At 42.8% G+C, this 22793-nt stretch overlaps 2 protein-coding genes across 2 annotated transcripts; both read right to left on the reverse strand.

The window, feature by feature from the left end:
• Window positions 1–10806: 10806 nt before the first annotated feature.
• Window positions 10807–13426, reverse strand: LOC149912787 (uncharacterized). Its single transcript, XM_090131440.1, has 2 exons — window positions 12921–13426; window positions 10807–12754 (listed from the first exon to the last, which is right to left on the reverse strand). Exon 2 carries the CDS (start codon window positions 12670–12672, stop codon window positions 11599–11601), a length of 1074 nt encoding a protein of 357 aa, XP_089987566.1. The 5' UTR covers window positions 12673–12754; window positions 12921–13426; the 3' UTR covers window positions 10807–11598.
• Window positions 13427–15103: 1677 nt separating this feature from the next.
• LOC149912788 (uncharacterized) lies at window positions 15104–17071 on the reverse strand. The gene is made up of 2 exons (XM_090131272.1): window positions 16952–17071; window positions 15104–16785 (listed from the first exon to the last, which is right to left on the reverse strand). The coding sequence occupies exon 2, from the start codon at window positions 16701–16703 to the stop codon at window positions 15675–15677; it is 1029 nt and encodes a 342-aa protein (XP_089987398.1). The 5' UTR covers window positions 16704–16785; window positions 16952–17071; the 3' UTR covers window positions 15104–15674.
• Between the last annotated feature and the right edge of the window lie 5722 nt (window positions 17072–22793).

Below are 22793 nucleotides of genomic sequence, written 5' to 3' on the forward strand. Positions count from 1 at the left end.
CTATGCCATCTAATTAGTTGTGGTTTAGAAGCATGAAAATAAATAACATAAACATAGTGCATAAATATACGTATTGTGCTGGTGAATACAACCATGTCACCTATCTAATCCTCTTAATGCTTACTAACTACCTTGTTTTCCAAATTTTAAAATAAGCAAGCTATTTATTATGGAAAGCAACTTCTTAAGCTGTGATGTATAGCTTTGGTTCCATTTGAAACTATTATAGTACACAGGCAGAAATTTTAGTGTTTACTTCTGGATGATTCTAGAAGTAAATTTAAAACATATGACTGGTCACAACAAAATTTTGTAAATAAGTTTTAAAATGTAATAAAAAGTTAAAATGGTAGCTTTAAAAAGTGTAAAGTGGGTGGTTTTCCAGATGACATTCTGCACTGGAATTTAAAAAACAATGGGTTAGCTATGTGCTCTACTATGGATAGCTTAGTTTCTTTAACAGGTTTATTCTTCATGATGATGATTGCCCAGACTTATTCATAAACTTAGTTTGTTTTCTAAGACCCAGTCTCACTTTAGTCAGCTCTGGTTTAATAAAATGTTTGTGCTTCATTTAGGCAAAATATACATTAAAAAAAAAATAATAATAATAATTATAGCATCCTGCCTGAAAGTCTTAAGACTTATATTGTAGAAGTATGAGTAGGAAACTGTACTGCTGGCAGGATGAACATTGTTACAGTTTCCTTTAACAGTCAGCCTACAAAACTGCACTGAATTTAAAACGTGTTACCAATAGTCTGTTGCTTATTTCACATTTTTAGAGAGATTCTGCAATATATATTCTGCAATATGGAGCTCTGTATTGCTGTGGCATGCAAGTGCTTAGACAGTGATAAACTGTTACATGAATCACTTTGTCACTGTGTTGTGATTTCAATACAGTTTAGTTATGTATTACCAATGGAAAATTCAGAAAATTCATATCCGTTATCAGTATTATCATTGTAAAGTTCTCATGCAGAATATACAATACCTTTTAGCTCTTAAAGCAATTTGAAATAAAAGTGAAATCAATGCAGAACTCATCAGAAGACGATTTTTAATTCATTTATATGCACATGCACCCGCATACACAGAATCAAGTATATTGGCACATAAAGCAATTAAGTATGTAATAGGGCAGAAGCATATATGCTCAGCGAGAAATGTAATGCACACTTTTGAAAACAGGCTTCAATGAAGATGCTGCATGGGGCATGAAAGTGAAGTCAAATGATTATGGTAGGCTATATTGGATTGGAATGCTCCCAGTATTGCAGGCTGGTTGCAATAGCCTGTTCTGATGACAGTGAGGTCTGTCAGCATGCCTTCTGTCACACTCTGAAACAGTTGGATACTCTGTTCATCTTAAAAAAAATAAAATTTAATTATCCTAATGATTCTTTGGTTGTTTAAAAACAGTTAAGTAGCAATAATACAGACATGCAAATAAAAACTTTGTATTCCTGAACTCTTCTTTAGCATAGAAGAATACACCTCCATCTTTTGTGAGTGTGTCTACATATACATATCTATATATTTATACAGATGAAATACATATTGTGACCACCTGGTCATGAAAAACAAAACAAAACAAACAAACAAACAAACAAAAAAAACAACCCTAAAAATATCTGCTTTCCCCATTATGGTTATCTTCGTAATAGGAAAATGCCATAATGCTGATCCTAAGAAGGCTGGAGGGAAGGAAGGTAAGACTGTAGTAGTTCTTCCAGCTCTTTTCACATTTCATTTCTTTTCACTGTCTCCTATTCTACCGCCAATAACAGCAGCTTACCTTCTTCACTTGCCTGTTCTCCAATTCAACAAAACAGTTTCATCTCTTATCTAAAACAACAAATGTGCCTGTGTTTTCTCATATATATGCCTTTCATTTCCTCTAACGAACAAAGAGAATGCAGTTTTTATTTCAGGATAGCTGCATACCTTGTTGAATTCTTACATTTTATAATGTTCGGAGTTAGGTGATCTTTTTTACCATTTATTCATTCAGCTGTAGTTGTGTCCTAAATAAAATTTCCCAGCTGCTTTATCATTCATTTCCACAAGATGTCAGCAGCAGCATATTATTCTAAATGTCAATGCTAGCTCATACCCTATACCTTTCTAAGTAGAGATGATTTTAACATTTAGCATCATTCAACAATAGTAAAGATGAAACTTGTTCCTGACCTTCAAGAAGTTTCTATGTGCTGATCAGAATTTGTATTCAGGTTGCTGAGAGAAAGTACAGACATCCTACAAATGCAGTAGTGGATATAAGTGTATTTTATCTGCACTACTCTATGATTCAAGACTAAGATATACAGATCATCTTCTCTGCATATAGCCTCATAGCTAATAATTGGTTGTTACCTAACTCAGTAAGGGAGTGGCAGCAACAGTGGCAGCAAAATCAATGCTTTAATAGGTCTCAGACCTAAAACACTAAACTTGCAGGCTTTTGGCCCATATTGAAAATATCTGTTCTAGCCTGGTAACCTAGTGTATTTAAGTGCAAAGGAGACACTAAATCAAAAGGCAAAAAAGTCTTCCTAGATGACCTTTAATCCCATTTTAGCATCCATTTAGTTCAAAATAACCGGATTTGATGGATCTATTACTATTTTTCAGCAATATCCACAATATTTTCAAATACTGAAGAAGCAAAACTCAAAATGGGTAAAGAAAAAATACCAGTTGTTCTGAATGAATTCTTCTACTAGAAAAACAAAGCAAAAACTCATTCTATGTCAATGTTAGATTGAAAGACACATTTAAAGTAAAGAGAGTAAGATGGATCCTTTGCCTAGAATGTCAGCCTTTTGGTCTGCCAACTGTGAGTTTTAAGAATTTTAAAAATAATCTTGGATAATTATAACTTCTGTTGTGCAACCAATATTTAAAGTACCTTTTGAAAATCTCAGTATATAACAAGCCCATATTGTTTTAACTCAAAATCTTAACTTGAAACTCTAGAAAGTCGCAAATATACTTCTCAATTCCATCTTTCAAGGTAAAGACATGCTTTACTTCTCATACACACATACATCATTTAAACAATTCTGTGCAACATAATATGTAGGGAAACAAAATTATTTTTTTTCCAGCTAGGTTAACTGGTTGATTTCATTTTCCTTCCAAGAAAGTATTGGAAAAATCAGAGCAGTGAATGTAGAAAAGAGAAGGTTGATGAAAGAACAGCACTTAACAGTGTTCAACCACAAAAACAACTAGAAAAGAAAGAATCACATTTATTTTTTCTATTTCCATTGTCAAAAAGACTAGAAGGTTTAACGGGAAAAAACAGTAACTACATGTTTGGAAAAAAAAATGTAGGAGATTAACTAATCGATTTAAAGTTTAGCAGAGGATTACATCACATTCCAGGCATTTAGTTGAGGAAATCTTGAGGTTTTCAAGAGTTTATCCATTTGTCAATATTAATTCAGGCAAATGAATGGACAGTTCTATTTTTCCATGTTTTGGCAAGGAAGTAGTGGTATGAATGCTGAAGACTCCATTGAAAGGCAAGTTTCATGTGGAACTGACTATCTCAGTGTAAATCCCATGGTGCCATGGCATGGCAGATTTTATTTTTGCATAACTGAAATAATTTAGATCAACCATGTCTGACTTCTTCAAAATCAAACAGTAGCACCTTGTCTCCACAAAGACTGATCTGATTTAATGTGACACTACACCTTTCCTGTTATAAAAACATGGCTGGGACTTTAGAAAAGCTACATAGAATTAGGCAGGACCACGGGGTGACACTGAGGCTATTAACCCACATGGGCAATAAATGAAAATATCTGAATGAAATGGATGTTCAAAATGTTTGGCAAAAATTTCGACACCAACTTGTAACAGAAATGTTCTTGTATCCAACACAGTGCCTCAGCGTAGACTCTAGTGTGCAAGCTAAAGTATAGAAGGAAATGGATGACTGGCATCTCTTTTCACTCTTAAAAAGCTGTGGAAACTGTTGGAAAAAACAAGGTGAGGTATCTGTTTTTGGCTTTCCTCACAATTAGCTCTTCAGGTATTGGCTCTTTTAGAGGCTTGGCTTGTCATGACAAAATGGAGATGACTGCATATGTGGTCAATATATTTTTAAGATTAATGAGCGATATTATTTTAATGTGGTTCCCAGATATTAATATCATTAATAAAATATCCTGAGAGATAATGGACTTTATGGAGCACATCTTTAGCTCTCTTCTCATGAAATAATAACTCTTACTTTGATTTCTGTTTGTTCTTCTATTAGATACAATAACAATGGCAATTTTTGAAAATATAGTCAGTTACTGCTGAGGAGAAATACATTAAGCTGTAATTCAGTTAAGAACTTGGCAGCTAATATATAAATTAACAGCCATGAAAATATTTATCTTCTGCTCCTAAGTACGTAACTTCATTCTTCACAAATTCCCAGTACAATACTGGTGTATGGAGTACACCACTGTGTGACATACTTTATTCTCCTTCCAAAACTTGCTTTTAAAATTTGGTATATTTTTTCACTGGAAAGAAGTAAGTGCTGCATTTTGTATCCTAGCATAGAATAAACTGAAATTAGGCAGAAGGTCTATTCTGAAAGTTAGTTCTCAGCCAAAAAGAACTATCATGCATTTTGCCAGAGAAATAATTTGTTTGGGAAGTAGGGTAAGACAGTAGAGGAGAAAGAACCATCAATTCTCCGAATTTCATTGTGATACTTTCCAGCTGCTTCAACAAATCTCATCCTATGTATTTTTTAATTCTATTTCTATGATGAAAGTTACTGTCATTGTTGATTCTTGCTGTGTGGTGCGAAGGTACTCGTGGTCACAGAAGGACAGCTAAGACCACTTTTGGAAAGATGTGCAAAGCAATGATTCATTGGGAGCCTAAATTTCATCTGTAATTATTTAGCTATCCCAGTTAGTAACTCCAAATTATACACACACTATTTAAAGCATTCAGCCATATGTTACATCACATAAAGGTATGCTGGAGTATTGTTTGTTTCCCCACACAAGTTTTCTATCAGGTTGGAGACGTCACGAGCACATTTTTGTTTTCTGCTTTTTTTCTCCCCACTTCTTAAAAATGGAACAGGAAAATTTTGGGAAGGTGGGGAGTCCCTTCTGCTCTTGGGAAAAAAAAAGAAAAACACACAACAAAAAACACATCAGCAGTGCAAATCATTTAGGCATGCATTTGTGCAATATTCTCGAATCAACAGGATATTTTTGTGACAGTTTTATGCGATAATGAAAGATTAATAAAGAACTCCAGAAAAGCACAAGACTGTGCAAGTTATTGGGTAATGAAAAAGATGTGAGGTAATCAGATCAGGGATTTTTTTCCTCTTCTTCTTCTTTTTTTTTTTTTTTAATTTTTTATTTTTTATTGTTTTTCCTCTCTCTTTTTTTTTTTTTTTTTTTTTCTGTTAATTAAGTGTAGACATATTTTGGCATTGGTACACTTTAATCTGAGTGCATTCAGAATACACATCTGCCTACTGATAGGAAGCAGCGTTATAGAAATCTTACAAGGAAAGAAAAGGAAAAGGTTAACAGGAAACCTTACGGAACAATATACTCCAGTATCTTTGAACAATCACCATGGATTTGAAACCACCTCACAGGTAACCAGAAAAGAAAGTTACAGTTTTATAACCACAAAAGAAAGGGAAAAAACAATCACTGAAGTCATCCTGATGGCCCTGTATCCTATTCTTATGAATAGACTTGGATGTGCACTAGTCACCATTTGCATGGGAATAAAAGCCAGGCGGAGGGTATGCAGTTCTTAAAATGTCTGACAAGTGTGGATAGCTACAATAACAGGAATTGCAAAATAATCCAGCATGTTATTGAAGATATGGCCTCCAGAACCCAGTCTCTCTGGACATCAGTTCAGCATATGAATCATTCCTGGCCAACTTGGTGACCTTCTACAACATTGACAACATTGGTAGACAAGGGAGGAATAATGATGCCTTCGACCTTGACCCTTCAAGGTCGAGTATTGCAACGTATCATCCTTATCTCTCCATTTAAGCTGGAGCAGATAGTGTTTCATGTAAGTGTTTTTGTTTACACGTCTTTGCAAACACGTAGCAGCATTCAGAAGCTCTGAAGGAACACAAAGAATACCAGACAGGTTTTCCAGTGTATGGCCTTGTAGTGATTCAAAAATCACTTTTTCCTTGCTCTCATTTCATCATGTTTCTGAATATTACATATTGTCTTTATCTGTTTCAGCTAAGTGAGTTGAGGCTCTAGGAGACCAATGTTTATTATGTTTTTTCATGGCTGTGACACATCAATAGGCTGTAAAATGAAAAACATACTTTTTTTTTCTGTGAGCTCAGAGATCTTCACTGTAAAATATTCATAGCCATAGATGAAGCAGTTTGTTTCTTTTGTTTCACTCACCATGTAATCCTTAACATCTGTTACTGATTATTATTTCTCAGCTCTCTATTGCAGGTCTTGCTCCTTACGAATATTTTCTAATGGTAATACACTGTCCTCTGCTCAGCCCTGGCTTTCTGTACATGAATTTGGGTATGGGTTTGCAAATCTGGGCAACTACTCCATGAAAGCTATCTTGCTTCAAGCAGAATATCCATTTTTACTGAGTTTTTGTCAGAGGATTTCTCTCATTGATGCATACTGCAATAGGAATAGGACGTGATAATATATACTAGATTTTCAAAAGAATGTTAGTTTCTTGCTCAAATATAGACTGTTGGAATACAAGACTATAACCTATCATGTAATCTTGATTAGCATTGTATTACTCTTCTCAACCTCTCTGCTGAAGAGGGTTTTATTGATTTAACTTATGTTATATCTCATTTAATCTAAAACTAGGCTTCTTTTAAGCTAGACATATCCAAATTTACATGCCCTCCTTTTTGTTTCTGGCAAGAGATTAATGACAAGACTTAAGATCTCCTTGTAACTCATGAAAAATGCAGTGTTTCTGCAACAGCTCTTATGAACATAGATGTTTGCCATATCTGCGTTCAAGAGCTACATAGTTTTTAAGAAAGAGGGTTTTAAGTAAAATAATTTCTTCTTCACTAGTAAAAAATAACTTTTTTTCTTCACCTTTTATTTTGTCTAAACATATTAGAGTATTTTAAATGTGTTAATATGTCATCATAGAATTCTGCAAGGTAAGGCTCCAAATCAATGATATGCTGCATTAATTGTATTTCCCAGCATTCCCAAACCAACTAAACAGCATTCAGTTGGTTTTCACTTTTTGTTTTCCTCTCCTCCACTAATGTACAGAAACAAGTATGGTGAGAGTGAACAGGTGACTGAAGGTGATGAAATCCATTACATTTCTTCCATTGGCAATAATAATAATATTGCTTTCTTGTGCTTTCTTATAGGTTTTGTCATGGTGTTATTTTTTTTTTTTCTCTTTGTGGTAGAAGTTAGAACCTCCCTTACTTCACACATGAGCCTTTTTCTCCTATGGCTGTGTTCTTAACTCCCATTATTGCTAACAATATTGCATCCATATTTCAAAGGGAAAATAGATTCCTTAGTGGCTATGAGTAACATTTGTTTTAAAGCTACCAAGTGTACCATATGAATGTCTTGTCTCAGTCATTTTTATTTTTCTTATATGCAAGGGCAAGCAGACTGTCAAAACTAGAAAGAAGCTCTTGGAGGTTACCTGGACTTTAACTTCAATACTGAAAAGAAATTGAGTATTACCTAGCGACAGACCTAGTGCTGACTTTGAAACCAAAGTGGGGTATTTTGATTTCCAGCTGGACTGGTCTCTAATGAAAGCTGCTTGAAAACAGCTGTGGAAAGATGTAGTTTTTCCTCTCATTAAGATGAAATCGATAACTTTGGAATACAGTCCTTACTCAGTGAGTTAGAGACATTAGTTACAGACCATTTCACTAGCTCAATGTCTGTGCATTAATAATCTCAAGATATTTCTTTTGCCCCCCCTTTTTCTTAGCTCCAGTAACAGAAGAGATCTTTACCACTCACCACTGTGACAAATATTGACAAAAAAGAAAATCACTGGGGGAAAAAAAAAAAAAAAAGCAAGATTTCTGGATGTGAAATTTTAACAAGTTGAAGATATCAAAACAAATGGTTGATCTAGGCTCCAGATTTCTCAAGTATATTACTACTAAATTCTTCTAATCACTGAGATTGCCAGCATTAGCCAAACCTAAAACTCAGTTAACTGAGTATAGTCCCATCCCAGCATGGTTTCAATGGAGTTGAAATGAAGTCACTGAACAGCATAAGTAACAAAATTTCTGACTCATCTACTCAGACCTTAAATAAAGAAAGCATTTCAACACAAATGTAGTCACAAAACCACGGAAGGATTGCAAGGTTTTTTGGTTTAATAAAAGCAGTTAATATGTGAATGGCAACAACTAAGAGTGTCCATTGTATCTCAGTGTCTATTTTCAATCCATCAGGACAGCTTCAGAAATATAGATATTCATCTAATTCTCTCTCTCTCTAAAAATTCTTAATCGACAAAGTCTCAGGTGGAGTTGAAAATTTCCATAATCTCTGAATGGATGTGTAAAAACAGTTTAATATGAAGGTACTGTTGCAATAAATCTTGTTTTTACATACCTTTTGCCTGCTTCATCCCCTCCCTTTCGGTCCACTAGATGCCACTGTGTCCTAAGGAAGAAAACAAAATTCAGCTGCTTTAAACCCAGAGTATAAACAATTTTAGAAAACCTGTGTTGACTCAAAGACCAAGATTGCTATAAGTGTTTTTTGTGATCAGACACAGCTAGACTGCTGATAAGAATGATTCCCTGAAGTAGGGGGTTTACCTCAGGAGGCTGAAAGTCCTTGGAGATGCCCAGCTGTTTGCCGAGCCAGTGCTTAAAACTGTGGGATCTTCCAGAACTTTCCCTGCACAGCAGGAGCATCAGCAGCACTGTGCATGCTCTCTGTAAGATGGCTATTGCTGCTTTCTCACTGTTTCTTCCTTGCAAAGGGAAGACAGCATGCTCATAGGAATGTTGGCTCTCGTTTTCTTGGCATAGTTGGTTGAACCATTGTGGTATTTCGCCACAGAAATAACAAGGCAGGAGTTTGGGCAGCATAAGGCAGTGAAGCAGTCTGTGTCCTGGTATTGCTCAGCAGAACTGGATAGCCTAGAAATGACTGGCTTTCTGGGGGGATTAAGACTGAGTATAAGTGCCAGGACAATTACAGTTCTTATGACATAGGCCCAACAGTAAAAAGCACTTTTGGCAATGAGCTGTTTTAATTGTTGAAATTCTGATTTCCTGGAGTAATTTATAATTGCGGGTAATAAGTGCTTGAAAGTAGAAAAACAATCTTCTTGTATTTCCAGGAGGATGAGCTAGGTAATGGCATGGTGTTTTTGTCCTAGCTTATTCTGTTGTGGTTGGATTTCAAAAAGTATATCAAACCTAGTAAAAAAAGCTCCAAATATTGAATCCAATTTCATGATCATTAAAAGACAGGCAAGTGAGAACATAGCAAGAAGAGTAATGTCCTTATTTGTTTGTTTAAGACTTCTTAAAATTTCTTATTTTTAATTTTCTTTGTGACCTAGACTTACATATTCTGCCTACCAGGACAGAACAGCCAGAGTTCTGTCTCAAAAGACATCTGACAGTTTACGCTGACAGAGTGGTGACATCCTTCAAAAAGCATTTTAATGAGCCATAGAACACAGACATATTATTTCCTGCCTCCCAGCACCCATATCCTCAAGCCCTTTTCAGGTTCTTTCGAAAAAGATCCAATCACTCCCTTTGTCTGAAAAACTGCAAACAATACAACAGTTGACAGCAGTGGGTGCTGGAAAATTCGAACATCAGGAACAAATTTAGCAAAAGCAACCTGGTTTGTCAACTCTTGTGGATCTACCAACAGGACTGGATTTGCCCTATTGTATTATAGAAGGGGATGAAATCTCTGTGATGCACATAGAGAACATGGTAGGCAAGACAGTCTGGGTTATTTCTGCCTCTGGCACTGGCAAGCCTATTTGCGGGATTGCTTTTGCTCAGGGACCTGCATGCATGTGGTGGGTAACGCAGAAGGATGGTGATATTCAGTGTGTACCTCAAGGACTGGGTTGAGTAGGAACAGCCAATAATTTGAATCGTAGGTTGTTAATTGCTACATAATTCTGCATGCCATCACTGCTGTGGTTGCTATACGCCTTGATATTAGTGTTCCATGAAGAATGATCCAGATTAAAGAATAAATTCTGATGGAAGCAAACTGGTTTCAGCGTGCATCATCTGTTCTGCCTCAAGTGACTGTTATGATGGAGGGAGCCCAAAGTCATGGACTGAATGAACTCCATGGACAATTTACAGGGATGGCACACAGACCATGGGAATAAAATGTGTGTGTAGACATCAAATGCAAGACTGGTAACTAGTTAGGATGCATAGAAAATTGTGGAACATGAACATGATGTAAATCCTATGGAATAAGATGTGGATATTGTTCTGGTTTCAGCTGGGACAGAGCAAATTTTCTTCATAGTCTGGAATGTTTTGGCTTGAAGAGAAAACAATGTTGACAACACACTGATGTTCAGTTGTTGCTGAGTAGCACTGCACAGAGCCAAGGGCGTTTCAGTTCTTCAGCTTCTTATACTGGGAGTGAAAGGAGTGGGGGGGGGGGGAAGGTACAAGGAGATGGGAGAGAACAGAACCAGGACAACAGTATAAATTGGCAAAAGTGATATTCCATACATTATGTGAAGTAATTACAGAAAAGCTTCAGATGGTAAAACCAGAAGATTATGTTACCCTAATAGGGGAAGTCTAAATGAGTAGGAAAATATCATCAACAGTGAGTTGTGTAGTAGAGAGGTAAAACCCTCAACCTAAACTGAATAATTTGTTTGCAGTGAATAACTTGTCCCACAACTACATCTGACACCTTTTCCCACCCCCCAACTCATCTCCCTGTTTTTCCGATTTCTCATTCCTATGCTGTCACCGTGGTAGTTCTAGAAATACAAATTGCTGCTCCATGTTTGTGCCAGGCGAATACAGAGCAGTGCCCGCCCAAAACTACTCAGCTCCAGTATTTTGTCTGCCTTCGCCCTCCCCTCAGAGGATCCCACTTGCAGTGGCTCTGCAGCTGACACCCTGTACAGGGACCAGGAGAAGGATTTAATGGTGGCACATCCACAGCAGTGCTGAGAGCACTTGGCTCTCATGTGGCACAGTGTTGGGTGTGGGCATGAAGGGCAAACCGTCTGGAGAGACGGACACTGGGAACAACACGTGCTTCTGTGTCTTTATCTTTTATTAGAAATGAGTGTATGTCGCAGGGCGGCCCGGGCTCTCTTGCTGGTGAGGCAAATGAGGTGCGGATTCCTTCTCTGGTGTTGAACAAAAGGCATTTATTGTAGGTGTTTACCACATTTTATAACCGCGCAACACAACAGTTTTTCCGCGCAATTAAGACTGGTTTCATGTAAGAGTTAGGCGCCTTGTGGGCGTAGAACTCTGGCTCAAGTTATTGTTGAGCTTTATCACTAATTAACAATACAACGTCCTTCTTTATGCCGCAAATGGAAGCCCCCCTAGAGGGGCCGGGAGCGCCGCACCTTGCAGGGCGGAGGACCGCGCTGGGCGCTGCCGGCCCTCCTCTTGGTGGGGCGCCGGCGCCCCCCAGCCGAGCGCTTCCTGCCCCGGCCGTGAGCGGAGGGGCCGCGGCTGCGGCGCTGGGCAGAGGGACCGGCTGCCTCGGGAGCCGGCTCCTGGCCGGGATGCTCCCGCTCCCCGGGGCTGGGTGCAGCAGGGAGCTCGTCTGTAACCCCGCCAGTGGCCCCGCTGGACGTGCCGGGGAGCTCCTCTGCGTCGGGACCCGCGGAGCTGCCGGAGGGCACGGCGCTGGGGTCGACGGTCCCCTGCGGAGCGGTGCCGGGACCGGACGGGGCCGCGGGGCCGTCCTCCTGCAACTGGGCAGCCCTGGGGTCTTCGGAGCCGTCCTCGTGCTCCTGGGCAGCGCCGGGGTCTTCGAGGCCCAGCAGCCTCCGGGCCGCCTGGCTGCACCGGCTCTCGATGGCTGCGATGAGGCCGTCGATGAGCGGTGCGGTGATGGGTCCCAGGGCCTGCTCTGTGCAGTCGACCAGGATGTCCCTGTCCGGCCCCACCTGGCACAGGAATGCCACAATCATGCTCTTGTGACATTTGATTTGCCACCAGCGCAGCTCGCCGTTGCGGCACAATTCCCGCTCCAGCCAGGGCAGCACCGGGTCGAGGATGTCTGGTCGGACCCTGAAAAGTGCCGCCCACTCCCCCAGCAGGAGGCCGCCCACTCTCTCCGGCTCCGCGGCCATGGGCACAGGGGACAGTGGTGGAAGGGGGGGAAGAAGGTCCTCGTTGCTGTCGGGACCGGTGGCAGTGGTGGTGCCGAAGCCGACGGGCACCGGCACTGCAGGCGGGGAGACGACGCAATCCACGTATCGATTGTCTCCCCGCACGGAGACCCGGATGGTCTCCATGGCTGTCCTGCACAGCGGGCAGCTGTCCCTCAGCCTCGCCCACCGCTGGATGCAGCCAAAGCAGAAACTGTGATGGCATGGAATCGCTTGGGCCATGTCCTGCCGCACCTCGCGGCAGACAGGACACATCCATGCCTCTTCTGCAGCCATGATCTTCTCGCTGCAGGCACTGGGAGAACCGAGGATGACGAGTTGTTCTCCTTCAAAGCAGCTGCGGCGGTGGTGTCTCGCCCTGCAAGAGGAAGGGAGGTCACAGTCACTCGCTGTCCCAGGGTGTGCGAGTCCTCTGCAGAAAGCCCCCCCAAGCCCACTGTTGGGCCGTCTCGTGCTCCCCGCTGGCACGGGGCCAGGCTCCCCACGGCTGCCCTGAGGGACCCAGGTGTCCCCGCACCACTCACCTCCGCTGCTGCGGGTGCGCTCAGTAGGGTCCCAGCTGCCTGCACTAGGCAGGGCCGGAGAAACAGGAGCGATACTGCGGGGTCAGGCACTGAGATGCTGCAAGCAGCCCCAGGCACGACCCAGCACAGCACAGCCAAAACCTTGCTCGACCTCCAAGCCTCGCAGAGCTGCTCAGCACGGTCCAGGAACGAGCCAGACTGAGCCAGGCTCTGCCGGCACCCCACTATGAGCAGTGAGGGCACAGCTGTCACAATCGTCACCCGGTGATGTCACAGCCTGTTGCTCGGGGACATCACAATGGGCTGTCCGCCCCCACAGCACCCACTCGTAATTCAGATATTGCCTCCTTTTCCTGTTCCTGATTTGCTGTACCTTTCCCTTCATTCCTGTCAACCTTTTATGCTTGACATTTGACATGAATGCACAGGCCTTTCTTTTTCTCTGATTAAACCAACTCTAATTGTTCCTGCATTTCCTCTGTTTCGTCAGTAGTAAATTGTGGATTTTTCATTAATGTGTTAGGTAGAAATTGGGTTTGGCATTCTCCTCTTTTTGCTTCAGGAATTCTGTTTCAAATGTTCCCTCATTGCTCTTCTGTCAGCACTCTCCTGATGCTTTCCAGGAATACTTTCCATTCTCAGTTTGGGAATATCTTTCTTTCTAAGTGCTGCATCCCACCTGTAGGGACTGGGTGCAGGTAAGATTCCTGAATTCCTTTGGGATGGCTTGATGTGAAATAACAGTGATGGTCCATATATAAACATGTATTTTAGTGGGAAATTTATATAGAACAGCTATCTATCCTGTAGGCTTTGGCCCTCTCACCAGTATATCTACCTAAGCTGTACAGTTTTATGGGAAATCAAAGCAAGCCTTAAGTTACTTAACGTTTGGAAATCTTGCCATAGCAACTTTAGGAGGAAAGGATGAAACGGGGAGGCATGGAGAGAGATCACCAGTCCTGGATCCAGCATCTGAGCTGAAAGTGGCGTGTCAGGTGTGGAGGGAAAGGGCTCCCCCTAAACTTGTACATGTCCTTACCTATAGGTCCCAGTACCTGGACTTTTGGAGGCTTCTCTTGTCCCATTTCCAGGACTGGTTGAGACACCTATCAAATCAAGAGAAGTGACATCAGACACTCTCCTGTGGCTTAGGAGTCTCTTGGGGTATTGTCAGGGCTCGGCAGCAGAGTCATGCAGGGCTCATCCCTCAACCTGAGGTGACCAATTTTCATTGCCAGTCACCAAGAGAACCGAGTTTATAGAATCACAGAATCACAAAATGCCCTGGGTTGAAAATGATCATCTAGTTTCAACCCCCCTGCTATGTGCAGGGTCACCAACCACTAGACCAGGCTGCCCAAAGCCAGACTGGCCTTGAATGCATCCAGGGATGGGGCATCCACAAACTCCTTGGGCAAGCTGTTCCTGTGTGTCACCCCCCTCTGAGTGAAAAAAGTTCCTCACGTCACTAAAGAAGATGAAGTCTGAGGCCACCCGAGGAGCCTGGGACACATGCCTGGAACTGACAAGATCCATTCCAGAGTCCTCAAGGAATTGGAAGATGGACTTGATAAGCCACTCGCTATCAGAATTGAAAAGTAATGGCAGTGGAGATGTCCCCACTGACAAGAAAAGAGAACGCTGCACCCATTTCTAAAACTTTATTAAGAAGGACAGTGACCGGTACGTCCTACTCCTGGCCCCTGGCAGTGTGGTTAGCATCACCAGCAAGAAGGCAGATATCCACACTGTGTGAGCAGAGTTGAGGTGCACCTCTGTGCCCTTCTTCCTCCCTCACTCTGGCGCGGGGTGTGCGGACACCCATGGTCAGGGTGATAAAGGGCGTCTGTATCAAGACCCAAGTGCTGAGCCACCAAGAGGGTATGGGGAGCACTGTTTGGCAGGGTGATTAAACCCATCAGTGTTTTCAGTGCCCAGGTGCGGGGCTGCCAGGAGGAGGTGACACCTGTCCTGGAACAGAGAAGTTCCAGAAAACCAGGCAGCTGCAAGCCCCAGCTGGGGCTTAGACTGCCACAGATGTTGGACTGAACACATGATCCCCCAGTGGGCAGAGATGCTTCCACCATCATCTTCTTTCTAAGGTCAAGAACTCATCCTCTTTTCTGTAAAGCCTGAGTCTGGGTTACGACTGCATCACGTGCTGGTTGTTAAGAATTTGACCCGATCTGCAGAGGGTTTGCCCAGGTGACCGAAAGCCTGTGTGACTCAGCATCCCAGAGATCCTGTGCAGCTGTAAGGTATGCTGAGTGCCAGAAACGTGCAGCTGACGTACCAAAGGGTTGTGCCACTGAAATACATCAAAACAGCTGTCAGCTGGATTGGGCTACTAGAATTGAAGTTTCACAGCTAGGTCTGGACTGGCAACATAAGTTTGGGTCTTGACAACACAGGTGAATTATCTTCGACTTGGTGGGCACATGATATGGCTCGGATGAGATACAAAATAGAGATGGACTCAGGACTGAGAAGTGGAGGTGAACATGAATGATATTGCAGTCTATCCATGAGTGTGTATCACGGTTATATGATTTGTAGCTCATTCCCTACAAAAGGCCCAGGAGAAGGGTTTGTTTAACGGCAGCACATCCACACTGGGTGCAGAGAGCACCGCTCTCGTATGGCAGAGTGTGTGCAGGGTGTGTGCGTGAAGAATGAACCTCGGAAAGAACAGACACTGCGAACAACTCGTGCTTGTGCGTTCTAATCTTTTATTGGAAATGCGTGACCCCGCTAGAGGGGCCGGGGGCGCCGCCTCTTGCAGGGCGGAGGATCGCGCTGGGCGCTGCCGGCCCTCCTCTTGGTGGGGCGCCGGCGCCCCCCAGCCGAGCGCTTCCTGCCCCGGCCGCGAGCGGAGGGGCCGCGGCTGCGGCGCTGGGCAGAGGGACCGGCTGCCTCGGGAGCCGGCTCCTCGCCGGGACCTGTGCCGAGGGCCCCGCTGGACGTGCCGGGGAGCTCCTCTGCGTCGGGACCCGCGGAGCTGCCGGAGGGCACGGCGCTGGGGTCGACGGTCCCCTGCGGAGCGGTGCCGGGACCGGACGGGGCCGCGGGGCCGTCCTCCTGCAACTGGGCAGCCCTGGGGTCTTCGGAGCCGTCCTCGTGCTCCTGGGCAGCGCCGGGGTCTTCGAGGCCCAGCAGCCTCCGGGCCGCCTGGCTGCACCGGCTCTCGATGGCTGCGATGAGGCCGTCGATGAGCGGTGCGGTGATGGGTCCCAGGGCCTGCTCTGTGCAGTCGACCAGGATGTCCCTGTCCGGCCCCACCTGGCACAGGAATGCCACAATCATGCTCTTGTGACATTTGATTTGCCACCAGCGCAGCTCGCCGTTGCGGCACAATTCCCGCTCCAGCCAGGGCAGCACCGGGTCGAGGATGTCTGGTCGGACCCTGAAAAGTGCCGCCCACTCCCCCAGCAGGAGGCCGCCCACTCTCTCCGGCTCCGCCGCCATGGGCTCAGGGGACAGTGGTGGAAGGGGTGGAAGAAGGTCCTCGTTGCTGTCGGGACCGGTGGCAGTGGTGGTGCCGAAGCCGACGGGCACCGGCACTGCAGGCGGGGAGACGACACAATCCACGTATCGATTGTCTCCCCGCACGGAGACCCGGATGGTCTCCATGGCTGTCCTGCACAGCGGGCAGCTGTCCCTCAGCCTCGCCCACCGCTGGATGCAGCCAAAGCAGAAGCTGTGATGACATGGAATAGCTTGGGCCACGTCCTGCCGCACCTCGCGGCAGACAGGACACATCCATGCCTCTTCTGCAGCCATGATCTTCTCGCTGCAGGCACTGGGAGAACCGAGGATGACGAGTTGTTCTCCTTCAAAGCAGCTGCGGCGGTGGTGTCTCGCCCTGCAAGAGGAAGGGAGGTCACAGTCACTCGCTGTCCCAGGGTGTGCGAGTCCTCTGCAGAAAGCCCCCCCAAGCCCACTGTTGGGCCGTCTCGTGCTCCCCGCTGGCACGGGGCCAGGCTCCCCACGGCTGCCCTGAGGGACCCAGGTGTCCCCGCACCACTCACCTCCGCTGCTGCGGGTGTGCTCAGTAGGGTCCCAGCTGCCTGCACTAGGCAGGGCCGGGGAAACAGGAGCGATGCTGCGGGGTCAGGCACTGAGATGCTGCGAGCAGCCCCAGGCACGACCCAGCACAGCACAGCCAAGAACTTGCTCGACCTCCAAGCCTCGCAGAGCTGCTCAGCACGGTCCAGGAACGAGCCAGACTGAGCCAGGCTCTGCCGGCACCCCACTATGAGCAGTGAGGGCACAGCTGTCACAATTGTCACCCGGTGATGTCACAGCCTGTTGCTCGGGGACATCACAATGGGCTGTCCGCCCCCACAGCACCCATCCGTGTTTCAGATATTGCCTCCTTTTCCTGTTCCTGTTTTGCTGTACCTTCCCCTCCATTCCTGTCAACCTTTTATGCTTGACATTTGACATGAATGCACAGGCCTTTCTTTTTCTCTGATTAAACCAACTCTAATTGTTCAAGTACTTCCTCGTTTTCTCAGTAGTAAATCGTGGATTTTTCATTAATGTGTTAGGTAGAAATTGGGTTTGGCATTCTCCTCTTTTTGCTTCAGGAATTCTGTTTCAAATGTTCCCTCTTTGCTCTTCTGTCAGCTCTTTCCTGGTGCTTTCCAGGATTATCTTCCATTATCAGTTAGAGAATATGTTTCTTTCGGAGTACTGCATCCCTCCTGTGGGGAATGGGCCGTGAGTCTATGGGAGGCGGGGTAGGTCTGAAGCTTTAAAATGTAGATTATTTTATGAACTATGTCATATTTAATCTCTGAATGAAAGTAAAATATGGCTTTCTTCTGAGCTATTAGATGCAAATCACAGGAAAGTTTTTACAAACATTATTTTGTATCAGGCTGGCAGTAAGTAAAACTCTATTTTCAGTAAAGGTTGTGATGGAATGAAATACAGCTGAAATTATATTCACTGCTCTACGCCAGTTTTCAAAATAACTTGCCAGAAATTTTACATATGATATATTTCTTAAGTGAATTATATATGGAGTCATTATTTATTCTGTCCTGGCCAAATTCAGATTTGGAAACAGGCTGGGAAGGACTATAATCCTATGGTCTTAGGACTGGTGCTTTTCAACATCTTCATTGACGACATAGGTGATGGCATTGAGTGCACTCTCAGCAAGTTTGCAGATGACACCAAGCTGAGTGGTGCAGTCAAAACATTGGAAGGAAGGAAGACATCCAGAGGGATCTGGACAGGCTGGATAAATGGGCCCATGTGAACCTAATGAGGTTCAACAAGGCCAAGTGCAAGGTTGCACTTGGGCTGGGGCTGTCCCACGTGTTTACACTGACTGGGGGAATAATTCCTTGAGAGTCCTGGTAAACGAGAAGCTGGACATGAGCCAGCAGTGTGCACTTGCAGCCTGGAAGACCAACTGTGTTCTGGGCTGCATTAAAGAGGAATGTCCAGCAGGGAGAGGGAGGTGATTGTCCCCCTTGGCTCTTGTGAGGCCCCATCTGGAATACTGCGTTCAGGCCTGGGACCGCCAGCACATGAAAGTCAGAGAGCAGTTGGAACAGGTCCAGAAGTCTGCCACTGAGATCATCAGAGAGCTGGAGCATATTTTCTGTGAAGAAAGGTTGAGGGAACTGGTCTGGTTTAGCTTGGAGAAGAAGGCTCTGGGGAGACCTCATTGTGGCCTTCCAATATTTGAAGGGAGTGCATAAATAGAAGGGGGCACGACTGTTTACTAGGGTGGATAGTGATAGGACAAGGGGGAATGGCTTTAAACTCAGACAGGGGAGGTTTAGGTTAGATATTAGGAGGAAGTTTTTCACACACAGGGTGGTGACGCACTGGAACAGGTTGCCCAAGGAGGCTGTGGATGCGTCATGCCTGGAGGCAGTTGAGGCCAGGCTGGATGTGGCTCTGGGCAGCCTGGTCTGGTGGTTGGTGACCCTGTACATAGCTGGAGGATTGGAACTACATAATCATTACAGTCCTTTTCAATCCAGGCCATTCTATTATTCTATGATTCTGTGATCCTTCTTCTCTTCCACAATATTACTTCTGTCTTTAACTGCATGATGCCACATCCCCACCTGTCTTCTTGCTCTTCTGTAAGTACTATGGATGATCCTTGAGATCTTTATTTTTTATTTTTAGGCCAGGACATCTTGATACATCAGTATGAATATGTAATATGTTTTGAAATAGCAGTTCCTTAACACAGTGCAGAATGACAGGAAAAAAAAAAAAAAAAAAGTGTTATTAAAACATATTTCCATTTCAGATAAATTTTCTCAGAGATGAGTGTATTTCTTCTGTCTGGCTGCTGGAATGTTTTGATGTAGGCTTCTATGATCTGCTTATCACACCAGGTTCATGATTAACTGAATATAAATGATATTGTAACACAATTTTTTAAAAAGTTTTCTGAGTCTCTTAACAACCTGGATGACATGCAATTCAGCAAAGCTCTGAAGTGCTGATGCTCCTTTAGCATAAACCTGCGATAGGTTACTGATGAATTATGCAGGTGGTATGCTAGCTCTCCACCCTCATCACCAAAGAGGAAGAAGAACATTCATTGTCTGAAAGTAGGAAGGATACAGAGGCTAGCAGGAGAGAAGACAACCTTGGAGGCTGTAAATTCCACATCACTGAGAAATATCTACAGTGATGCATGCTTATCTTAACCATGGTATGAACATTCTCAGGGGCTCATCATTATTTTGTGGTCAATTGGTTAGTACACTGAAGCTATCCTACTCTATGCCTTTGTATGTTGCTCTTACTTAGTAAGGCTCCACCTTGATGTTATTGTTTTTTCAGTGACAGTAATTTATCAGAACTCCTAGAGATTTGTTTATCCATGAAGGGAGGCTTGCTAGATATCACATAAAAATAAAGCAAAAATTTAAAAATATTAGTGTTATAGCCATCTCAAGACTTTGTTTGCTGAGATTAAATGCAAAAGCTGTTTTAAATGGCACTATCAAGGTGAAATCTGTACCCAGGTGCTCAAGCATAGTACTGTACACCTTTCTCTTGTCCTTCTCTGGTTCCTATAGATTTACAGAGAAAATTTCCTTATCAGTCAGTTCCTCCACTGGGACATTGTGATAAATGAAAAAGCTATGGATTCAAAGTTATTCAGCCACAAACTACTCCCCCTATTGCTAAGTGTTGCAGAGTTGTTAAGCTAAAAACATCTTTGGGTTTTTTTCCTTTTCATAAAATTAAAGATGTAAACAGCACCTCTGCTGTCAGTTACATAGTGATGAAAAATCAAAAGCCTTTCTAAGCTTTGCATGCCCAATTTATTGCAAGCAAATAAGGTATGAAGTAGAAGGAATGCACAGAAGTGTTCTCATTATGGATTTAATTCAGAATGTCCAACACAATTATAACATCTGTTACAATTCTGTAAATATTATAGATTTTAAATGGAAAGAGCCTGCCACCATTTGAACAGGAAATTCAAAGGGTATGTTTGTAACATTTTAGAATTTATTTTAGCTATATCTGTGAAATCAAACCACCTCAAAGTCTCAACCTTCTAAATATTATGAAAGAAACTCTGTGAAGCATGATTTTGTGTGTGAAACCATTCTGCAGGAACCTGGCAAGGCAGCCAGCTAAACTAATAGGAGCATTTACTGAAATAATTCATTTATTGACAATGGGGAAAGAAAGAAAAAAAGAAAAAAAGAAAAGACAGAATCCACCAGTATGTGCTAAATTAATTTTAAGGAACTTTGGAGGATGTTTTCACTTGCTTCTTACTTGGAAAGACTTTTGTATCTGATAATATTTTGTGGGTTTTCTGTTAAAACATTTGTTCAGATCTTAATATGCAGATATTAGTATAAGAAACTGGCTTATTAATTAACACTTTTATTCCAAACTCTGAGAACTGTAATGCAGAATCCAAGGGCAAAACTCAAGGTTGTGAGAACTGACTTACATCATTCTGGGCTGCCGGACCTTCACCATCAAAACTGTGCATGAGCTGGACCTAACTAAAAGTCTCTCTGCTTGTGTGGGCAGTTTTCCCTTAGCACAGTGGGGAGTTCATCAGAGCACATAACTGTAGGGGGAAAAAGGAGGAAATGAGTACTTTTGAGGCCCTGATTTAGAGACATATTTTTATTTGATTTTATTTGAAATAAATTTATTGGAGGAATAATAATCCAACTCTTGAAACTTAATTAATCTTATCATGAAATTTTGTTCGTAATTACAGTCACTGATTGCATAGGGTTGAAATTACGATTATTAGGCATCTGAGTGCATTTTTTTTAACTTTGGGTATTGCAGAATGAGCAAGTATCACATATAGGTAAATTGATACAAATACAGATGTCACTATAGATGTAGATAATAAAAGGATATAAAATAACATGTTGGAGATGGCAGATCCAGATTTTTTTCTGTCTCAAAACATAAGGAAAATGGTGTATTATACCAGACTGGATTGTCTTGCACTTGGTTCATCTGGAAAATCCTGGTTGTTTATGAGCTGGTTCATCCCAGTTATCCACGCCTCCAGAAAAGGGAAACAGGGGACCCCAAAATAATTAAAAACAGCGGCAACGATCTGAGGAGAAACAAACTAATTTACTAAATATAGTATCGGAATGCAAGATAACACACCGTAATACAAAATAATTAGAACTGAAGCAAATAAATAAAATATAATGAGAGAGAGTGTCTGAAAGTGGATAGGCCTCACCATAATGCTGAGGTGAGATGCGCAGTCCAGTTGAGCAGCAGGGAAGAGAGCCTGATGAAGAAGAGAGGTCAGATGATCTTGCCAGGGGTTATATCTCCTTTCTGACCGCAAAGCCCCCTGAGCTGTGTAGTTCTTCTCTTCCGGACAGGTACCTGGAACTGGAGCATTAACAGTTTAACTCCCAGTGCACTACATGATGTTATGATGTGGAATACCAATAACCAAAAATCATAAAACCATTATACCAGTATTTCTCGTTGAACTTGAGTTCAAATACTTTACAGATGCCTTCTTAGCTTTTTTGAATAAAGAAAAGGAGAGGTGAGATTTACAGAGAGGAGACTGTGTACAAATACAGCTTACCCATTGTAGCTGTTTAATTAATTGCACTATTAAGTGCAGTCTTCAATAAAACAGATTTATAGGTTGTGGGAAATGTTCTTAAGATCTAAAGATACATGAGAACAGTGCTATACAGGTTTTTTGTTTTGTTTTGTTTTCTTTTCTTTATGCAAAAGTGCAGTTGATTTGTATGACTGCTTTGGCTGAGAAAATAACTTTCAGACTTCACGTGTATATGTTCTCATAAAGAAGAAATAGCATTAGGCAGATCATATGGCAAAAAACAGCAAATAAATGATATTGTCTTACAAGAAAAAGAATTGTTTTAAAATGGCAGAGAACAGACATAGAGTACTTCAATTAGTATCTGACCATTATATGAGATCTTCATCTGAAAATTACATTAAAGCAAGCAGTTGAAGGATTCTTAGAATCTCAGGGAAATAAGTAGATTTCTGGTATTGTGAATATGCGTGTACATTTTGCTCAGCAGCCAGCTGTCCCAGTTGATGAGATGTGATACAAAAATGTGATACATGAAGTGGCGATCTGGTGATCACTTGTTACTTTGGCACATGCTTGTTACAGACCTTCCAGTTCTTCATTTTGAGTAAAAACTAGAGGAAGGCTCTGTCCTTGAGAATCTAATGGAAAGTGATGGAGAGAGATTTTGTTGTAACAAGTTTTGGGTTCACTTAACAGTTCAGTTACAGATCTGGTGAAACAAAGCAGATTTTGTCTTTTTGTTAACCCCTGCATGTATATATACATATATATGCATATGTATATATATGTATATA

This window comes from Phasianus colchicus, chromosome Z (genome assembly GCF_987193195.1).
Source record: "Phasianus colchicus chromosome Z, bPhaCol1.hap1.1, whole genome shotgun sequence".
NCBI lineage: Eukaryota > Metazoa > Chordata > Aves > Galliformes > Phasianidae > Phasianus > Phasianus colchicus.

What these genes read in the sequence shown, in the direction of transcription:
- LOC149912788 (XM_090131272.1), bottom strand. Translation starts at nt 16,703, where the DNA reads ATGGCTGCAGAAGAGGCATGGATGTGTCCTGTCTGCCGCGAGGTGCGG.
- LOC149912787 (XM_090131440.1), bottom strand. Translation starts at nt 12,672, where the DNA reads ATGGCTGCAGAAGAGGCATGGATGTGTCCTGTCTGCCGCGAGGTGCGG.